Source organism: Desmodus rotundus, chromosome 7 (assembly GCF_022682495.2).
Source record: "Desmodus rotundus isolate HL8 chromosome 7, HLdesRot8A.1, whole genome shotgun sequence".
Taxonomy (NCBI): Eukaryota; Metazoa; Chordata; class Mammalia; order Chiroptera; family Phyllostomidae; genus Desmodus; species Desmodus rotundus.
The window spans coordinates 130,853,584-130,862,427 of NC_071393.1; the positions used below are offsets into that span (position 1 = coordinate 130,853,584).

General features: G+C 54.1%; 1 protein-coding gene across 2 annotated transcripts in view; it reads right to left on the bottom strand.

Moving 5' to 3' along the window:
* CLMN (calmin) overlaps positions 1 to 5,287 on the bottom strand; it is a 96,605-nt gene extending 91,318 nt beyond the window's left edge. For both annotated transcript variants that reach the window (XM_024567424.4, XM_024567423.4), the window contains exon 1: positions 5,114 to 5,287. In XM_024567424.4, the coding sequence (XP_024423192.2) occupies positions 5,114 to 5,195 (82 nt within the window). In that variant the 5' untranslated portion in view covers positions 5,196 to 5,287. The remainder of the gene's footprint in view (positions 1 to 5,113) is intronic.
* Positions 5,288 to 8,844: the final 3,557 nt, after the last annotated feature.

Genomic DNA, 8,844 nt, shown 5'->3' on the forward strand with positions numbered 1-8,844 from the left:
CTGACAGGCCTCCCCAGCTCCCAGCCAGGAGGCTCCAGCTCCTTTACAGGATTCACAGAGTGAGAGAACCAGGATGCATGGGCTCAGCCTGACCTGAATTCAAACCCCGCCTCCTCTTACAAGCCCGTGACCTTGGGCAAGTCATTTCCCCTCTCCGCATATGCACCAAACTTGAAGCCTTGTGGACAGCATTAAAAGAGACGCAGTTAGCCCTGGGCACCAGGCTGCTCTCAGACAGGTTAACTGTTACCATCTCTGCGTGGCAGTCACTTCCAAGTGCCCCAAAACACAGTTCCTGTTTGCTAACCCTGGGCAGTACTGCTTCCTCACATATTCTCACGGAGACAGTGAGGCAGGGGTGGGGAGGCCACTCGGGGAGCACCAGCCAGCAGGGCTCAGATGGTGGTGGCTGACACGCCCTCGTGGTTCCCCCAGAGCAGGGGTGGGAGCAGCTGTTTGTCTGCCTAGCCCCACCTACCTCCATCCACCTCCAGATCTGGGAGCTCCCACACAATGAGGTCAAGGTTCACAGCATCACAGACAACAGATACCAGGGCAACAGGAGACAGCCCAAGCTGAACTACCGTCTGCACTGCCAGAAGCAGAATTTCGAGCCCCAGTCTGGCTGGGCGCCCGTGATGGCTTACGCTCCTTAAAGGCAGGGAAGAGAACCAACTTTGCATCCCCCGGTGTCAGCAGGAGGCTGTATGCTCAGCACACGCTTGCTAAAGTGAGCAGAGAAGGGCTGAGAATTTGGGGGCTGGCGGAGGCTTTTTACAGGAACAGGGGAGCGTCTTCCAAACCCTGGTCTGACACCACCCTTTCACCTGCAGTCAAGTGGCCCCAGAACTAGTGGAGCATTCAGCTGGACGCTAAGCCAAGTCAAAGAGGGAGAGGAGATGGCCAAAGTGGCCTTGTCATCAGCAAGGCACCGGAGCCCTTGTCACCCATAGCGGAGACCGGTTAACCGACTGCCTCTGTCCTCAATTCCATCCCACGTGGCTCTGAGGAAGTGGGGGCCACCAGGAGGAGGCTGCCCACATCCTGTGATTCCGTTTTCACCTCTCTGAAAAGGTCAACAGCTTGTGCCACCCCCGTTTCCTTGCAAGGGACACTGTGAGGGTGGCACGGGCAGCCTTTGCCCAGACGGACATCCAGTGCTCTCCTCCAGAGTCCTTCATTCACAATTTTATGAGCCACCAGAGTGAACACATCAAGAGGGACTTCATCCACCCGTGTGCCAGTACAGCAAGGGGTGTGACAAGCCGCCTGGGAGAGGCTATGCTTTCGGCCCGGCTCAGCCAACCTCAAAGACAGGCCATGAGGCCTTCCTTCCAATACTCCCTGGGGACGACCTGGCGATGTCACAGTTGTAGCTACAGGGATTCCAGAACTCCGTGGTTCCGGGCCATAGAAAAAGCTTCAGATGAGCAACTGAGCAGAGGGCAACACACCTCCCCATTAATGCAAACATACATAGAGAGAGAGAGAGAGATGTAAAGATATAGGTGCGTCACGGGCCCACTTTTCCCTGAAATGCAGGGTCCCAGGCCCATGAGAGTCAGGCTCTCTGGGAAGAGTCAGGACCGACTGTCCACAGCAGCAGCCACGGCCTGCACACGAAGCCTGGGTGGTCTCCTCGGTCCCCACAATCACAGAATCCCCAAATCCCTCTGTACCCATCTACCCATCACCACGACAACGGTGACTACCTGTGCTCAAGTAAGCACATGGTTCCAGAAACAGCACTCCTGCCTGGACTCCTCCCACCTCCCCAGACTACCACCCACACAGAGTTGGAACAAGGCCCCGCACGTGGCCCACAGAGCTGAAGGTCCAGACCGTCCAGGGCCTGCTGACACCCACCAGCCGGTGGGGCAGATGCTCTAAGCATGGCGTGGGTGCCTTCTGGACTCGGCCCTTTGGTTGGGACTTCCTGAGTACCACAGAGACAAGGAGAAAACATCTGTTAAGCATCCAGCCACGAGAAAGGGAAGCCAAGGGGAAATCGGAGGTAGAAAGAAGGCAGATTCCTGCCCCCGCCTCCTCCCCCAGCCTCTTCTCAGCAATGCTGGGCAGGGCAGCAAAGCCAGGGCCAGCAGGACTAGCAGCTGCTTCCCACTCACGATAGCCCGAACTGCGAACAGCCCAAAGGAGTTTTCATGGACAGGTGAACTGTGGTGCGTGCATCTGTGAGGGACGGGTCCTCAGCCATACCAAGGAACCATGCCCAGGGCTGATCCAGGACTGGGAGCTGAGGCAGATGCATGTGCTGGGCGCTGGGGTCTTTTGCAGGTGAAGAAAATGTTGCCAAACTGGAGTGTTGTGATGTTGCCACAACTCTGTAGATTTACTAACAATTATTGAATTGTAAACTTAAAACAGGTGAATTTTATGATATGTAAATCATACCTCTGTAAAGTAGTTTTATAATCCTCCTCAAAAGTACTGATGATACCAGCAAGGACACGGGTCAATTGCTTCAATGTAACACAGAGCAAAAAAGGCCAGTTAAAGGAGTACGCATGGTTCAACTCAATGTTATAGGAAGTTCTAGAGGTGAATGCAGTAATAAAGGTCGGAACAGTGGTTGCCTTGTGTGTGTGTCGGGAGTGTTACTGATGGGGAGGGAGACGAGGCACCCACCCAGGGTTCTGGGAATCTTTTGCATCTTGGTCCAGGTGATGGTGTATCCGTATGTTAAAATGTGTTGGGCTCATCCTTAGGGTTAATGTGTTTGATTGATATCCACATATGTAATCATATATAATATATATTGGGTTGGCCAAAAAGTCCTTTTTTTCCCATGAAATAAGACATTTTCACCAATAACTTTATTGATTTGGATGTTTGGAGTATGTCAGCTACCTCCCACGTGGTATAACATTGGCTATTCTCAGTTAATGTCTCGATTTGATCACTATCCACTTCAACTGGTCTGCCCGACCATGGAGCACCGTCCAGCGAGAAATCTCTAGCACGAAACTTCGCAACCCCTTTTGACACATTCGATCAGTCACAACAGCTTCTCCATACACTGCAAGGGTCTTTTTTTGCATTTCAGTTGCATTTTTACCTTTCTTGAAATAATACAGCACAATATGCCAAAAATGTTCTGTATTTTTTCCATCTTCAATATTAAAATAGCTACACAAAACTTCACCAATTTTGATACATTTTTTAAAATGCACACTGATATGACAGCTGCCACAATACAATCTAAAAATTGTATCAAATGAAGTTAAAGACAACTAGGTGTTACTACAGCCATTACAGAAAAAACTAAACAGACGTTTTGGCCAACCCAATATAATGTAGATACATAAATTTATTTTTTTTAATGGCAAAGCTTTTGATGCTGAAATTGCAACTGGCATTGCCTCAAAGTGAAGACAGTTCACTGGGAGCTGAGAGCCAGCAGCCTACTCTGAACTCCTACCCAACCTTCAGGACCCATCTCAAATTATCCCCACTAGGCAGAGCCTTCTCTTGCAGTTCTGGGTGTAACTAACTGCTCACAATGCTGAACATTCCTTCACAAAAATTGATCACCTTTACAATGGGAGCTGACCCGAGAGGCATGCAGGAAGTTGCACCAAGAATTGGTTAGAGTGTGTTTATTGACACCCACTAATTGCCTAACACACACACACCCCCACACACACCCCTGACAGCCCGAACCGGATGCCATCTCAGCAAAAGATACTAATACTAACCCCCAAATAGGATGTCAGTTCTCGAGCAACAGGATCCAGGCATGAGACATCATCAGAAGGAATCATTTTCAACATCTGCAGCCTGACCCTCCCCCTTTTACACAAATCACAGCCCGAAGAGATCAGGGGAGCTGGGAGCAAACTCAGTTTCCACTGGCCAGTGCCCGCGGCTCCCTCTCCTCTTTGGGTCAGGTCTGCCCCGCACTGTCCTCGCCTAGCCTAGGGGTGGAGCAAGTCCACGTGGGTTCCCAAGGAACATTCCACTGGGTGTAATGTTTAAACTTGAGGGCTCGGCCACCCCCAGCCTGCTCCCTGGCTGCTGAGGCTCCCTGCCCCCAGAGCACTAAAGTCATATCAACTGCTGGGAGTGGGGGCTGGGGCAACAACAGCCCGGTGACTCTGCGTACAGGCCTCCCAACTCTCTGGGCCTCCCCCAACCTGGGAATCTCTAGAAACCCAAGTCTGTAGGGAAAACTGCTACAGAAACTTCCCCTGCCCAGGTCCATGTGCAAGAAGAGAGACCGGAAGTGGAATCTCGTCCAGTTCTGCGAAGTTCACATAGGAAAGGGAGAGAGGTCAGAAACGCACCTCCAGGGAAAGCAGCTTTGTTTTGGTGGGTGCGTGGGCTAGGAGGTGATTGTGGGTGACTTTTTCCTTTGAAACATGTTTGTGCTAAGTTTCCACAATGAATAAACTCCTTTGAAAGATGTATACACGTCATGTGTGGCTGGAGCCGACCCTAGCCCTTGCCAGAGGCGCTAGACACCCAAGTTTCCCTTTCACCCTTTCACCTGGTCTCAAGGTAGACTCTGGTCCGGGTGCCCCTCGTTCCGGTGGGCGGAGCCTCTTGCCCTCCCCCAAGTCTAGCCCTGGGCCAGGGGAGGGGCAGCTCCTTGAAGAAAGTGGCCCGCCTGGGTTGGGTGCCCTTCTAAACTCACAGAGCGAGTCCCCGGCCCCCTTTGCCCAGCCTGCCGGCAGAGGCGCCGCCCCATTCAATTCCCCCAGCCTCGGAGGTATTTAGGAAGTGTGCGAATTCACACACACGCACACGTAGTGGCACTTTCTCCTCCCCTCCGTGACCTGGGCCACCCCAAGAGCCTACATGCAAACTTCTCCAAACTCGCAGCCATGGCTGGAGGGGAGCCGTGACGTCCTGCAGGGAGAAAAATGGGACCCTGGCCCCACAAACACACACACGTGTGCTGCCCCACCCCCGGGGCCGGCGATTCTGGGGTTCGGGGGCGGGTGCCTCAGCCACCCCCACTCCTCCCAGTAAGTGACCAAAACGAGGTCGGGGCCGGGCAAAGGACGGCCCGGGTCAGAGGTGCCCCGTGTGGGAGCAGCTACCGAGCGACCCCAAACCAGCGTTCCTGTCCTGGGAGGCTGGGGCGCGTTACCTTGCAGGTTCTGGACTCGGATGTCGCTGATCTGTCCGATGAGCTCCTCGCGCTGGAACCAGTCCCATTCCTGAGCAGCCATGAAGCGCGGGCGGGAGGGCCGGGGCGCCGGGCCGGGCGCAGGCGGCGGGCGCGGGGAGCCTGGCGGGCGGGCGCGCGAGCGGCACGCACCCGGCGAGGGCGCCGCGGAGCGGGAGTAGCAGCGGGTGCGGGCGGGGCGCAGGCGGGGCGGGCGTGTTTGGGCCGCCCCCGCCGCGGGCAGGCAGCTGGCTGGCGCGGGGCGGCGGGTGCGGGCGCCCAGGCTCGCGCTCACTCCCCCATCTGGGGGCGGAGGCCCCGGGGGGCAAGGGGAGGGCTGGAAAGGGAGGCTGGGCTCAGGCCGATTTTCCTCCCCCCCACCCGGTGTTTGTTAGGTGGATTATTTGGTTGCAGACAGGCGGTGATGAAGCGCCGGGGTCCCAACCCCCAGATTGTGATGTCTCAGGGGGCGGTGGGCCGAATGACGCAACCGCGGGGTAAGCCTGTGGGTCCTAGGACCTAGTCCAGAAGGGCCCGCCCCCTCCCACCCCTATCCCCAGCACAGTCCCTCAGGCCCAATCCCGCAGATGACCCCATCCTACACACGCGCACACGCTGTCCCCTGTCTCCTGTCCCCACACAATTCGGAGAGGCAGCCCCCTGCAGAGGGGAGGGGCTGAAGAGTTGGTGCCCATCAGCCGCTGAGGGCGCCCCTGGGAGAGGCTACGGCCTGGGTAGGGGGCAACGAGTGTGGAAATGGAGTTAGGCGAGACTCTCTATCTCCAAATTCGGGTGTGGGAGTGGCAAAAAAGACCTATTTCCTGAGTTTGGATATTGGGAACCTTTCTGCTGGGATCCAATCCAGACATGGCCTCAGGTTCTGGGGAGGAGGGAGAGGCAGCAGACTCCTGGGGAGCTAGGGTGCTCCGTGAAGTACTGGGCCACAGAGTCTCCAAGGGATCCAGTCTGGGGCTTCAGTGAAAATGAGTGTGGGCCTTACCGGCATTGTGCCTTTTCACTCTTGAGAGTTCCAGGATTTTATCTTGTTTGGGGCTCACAACAAACCTCAGGCAAGTTCTTTATTGGTTTTACAAACAGGGCAAAAGTGCCTCTGGAGTTGCAGAATTTGCCCAAGGCTGAGGAATGAGTGGGGGGCATGAGGGTCCAGCCTCCAGCTCAGGGCTGTGACCCTGTCCAGAGCACGCGCATGCGCACACACGCACACGAGCACACAATGGCCTATGTATGGAATATTCTGGGAGGAAAAAAAAATGGCCAGAGTTCACTGAGCATTTAAACGTGGGCTGCGTTCTTCATCGCTGTGCTCATTCTGCTGAAATACTGGCAACCGGGATGGATGGGCTCCTCCCTCCCTAACAAATAGCTATGGAGCCCCCGCTGGTGAGCCTACCTGGGTCCTTGCTGCAGGGCTTGAGGTGAGCAGATCTACCCCGAGGTAGAGGACTGGGGGGGGGGGGGGGCGGGGGAGAGGGGATGGACAGCCAGCACACAGGGAAACAAGATAATGACAGATGCAAGTAAGCTCTAGGGAGAAAATCAACTTGGGGTAAGTAACTGTGTTGGGGACAGAGGTCAGGAGAGGTCTCTGAGGACTGGCCTTGGAGCTGAGCAGAGGGACAAAGGGAGCCACCTCTGAGACAGCCTCTTGGACAGGTGTCAGTGGGATCAGGACCTGGGTGGCTCCCTGCGCGCTGCCCTCAGGTACCAGGGGGCACAGCCACGGACAGGTCTTCACTGCCATGTGAGCTGGCACTCTGGTGGGAAGTTCATCCGAAGGATGAACAGGAATATAATGCCAAGGTACAAAGCTCTAGATTGCTTTTTTTTCCTCTTCTCCATTTGCCACAGTTCCCACCATAAGCACATGCTTTTACCTTCAGACAGAAAACCTGTAGGTTCTTTTTTTTTTAGCCTCTCGCGGCTCTCTCCAAGAGCTGCCTGGTGGCCCTCACCTGCAGGTCCAGAAGCCCGACAGAGGCCCCGAGGTACCCGTGGGGCTCATGGGAGCCAGGGCGTGTGCTCACCTGATTTCTGCCCCTTCTGCTAGGCACCCCCAGTTTTCACACTTTGTTTTCCACGATCGCCACAGGGTAAAGTCGGGCCGAAAGTCATTTTCTTTCCAAAGCAAAGAGCCAGGAGAACTAGCCTTCCTCTCTCCACCAAGAGGCAGGTCTCAGGGAACCGAAGGCTTTGAACAATGCAGTGCAGATGTCAGCTGCAGGGACAGGCCATTTTTCACTATACAATGATGACTATTCCTTTTTTTAAAAAAAAAAATTTATTGACTTTATGGGAGTGACATTGGTGAATAAAATTACATAGGTTTCAGGAATACAATTCTATAACATATCACCTGTATACTGTATTGTGTGTTCACCACCCAAAGGCAAGTCTCCTTCCATCACCATTTATCCCCTTCACCCTCTTCTACCTCCGCCGTCCCCTTTCCCTCTGGTAGTCGCCACATTGTCGTCTGTGTCTATGGGTTTGGAGAGGATTTTTTTCTTTGCTTAATCCCTTCACCTTTTTCACACACACACACCCCCAACAGCTGTCAGTCTGTCCATGAGTCTGATGACAATTCCTGTGAACGGGTCACCGTGTCCCTGGGGAACATTGCTCAGGCAGTAACAACTCCCTGGAAGGGGGGAGATCGCCGCTGCCCGAGCACCAGCTGTGTGCCAGACGTTAGATCCCCAGCCCGAAGGGCCCTGAAGAACTGCTTTTCTCTGCATCAAAGTGCAAAGGGAATTTTAGGGCTGTCCTACAATGGACTAGGAGCCTGATCCAGCGCCAAATAGGAGCTGTGGCCTCTAAGCCCTGGCCCTCCCTGATTGGTCTCTGTGCCACCTCCTGGCCCATCAACCCTTTTTTATACTTTTTGATCCAGTGATGATGAACTCCTGCAAGTCCTGGCCATACCCTGTCACCTCCAGGCCTCTGCTCAGTCTGTTCCCTTTCAAATGCCCTTCCCCTCCCTTGCTCCCTCCACTTTACCTTTCCTTGGCTTACTCCTGCTCAGTGGGGTCCAACTCAAGAGAACCTTCTCCAACAGCCCTTGGTCCAGCTGCTGCTCGTCTTGTACAATCCCACAACATTCAGTACGATCTCATAATAGCCATGAACCTGCTATCCCGTTTCTCCACTGCATTATAATCATGTTTCCTTGGTGGCTCCCCCTCTTAGACTGTGGACTGCTTGAGAACGGAGCTGTGTGTTGTTCATTCCCCTATCTGCGCACTCAGCATGGTGCCTGGCGTAGACAGAGGTCTCAATATTGAGCGAATGGATGAATGCATGATTCTATAGAGTTGGACTCAGAAAACAGGGACCAAATAACACATAGCTGACCCCCACGTCCTGTGTCCAAGTAAACTGAGGAGGCGATCAAAACCACGTTTGCCTATCGGCACCGGGCAAAGCATGTGCACTGCGCCGTGTTATGCCTCTTCCTCAGGCGAGTACAGCCTCCTGGGACAGAGGGGCGTGTGACTTCCAAGGGGGTTAGGTTATTTGCCCTCTCACATGAATGGACAGTACTATTTTTCTTTTGCACTTTTATTTTTGGGATGAAAAAGGACTCTGTCTGAAGGCTTGGTTTCCCGGGAGTTTCCAGAAACAGATTTTCTTGAAGTCGCCCAGTTCTGCTAGAATCCTTGTCTTTGTTTAAAACTTGAGTCCCGCTAAAGGCA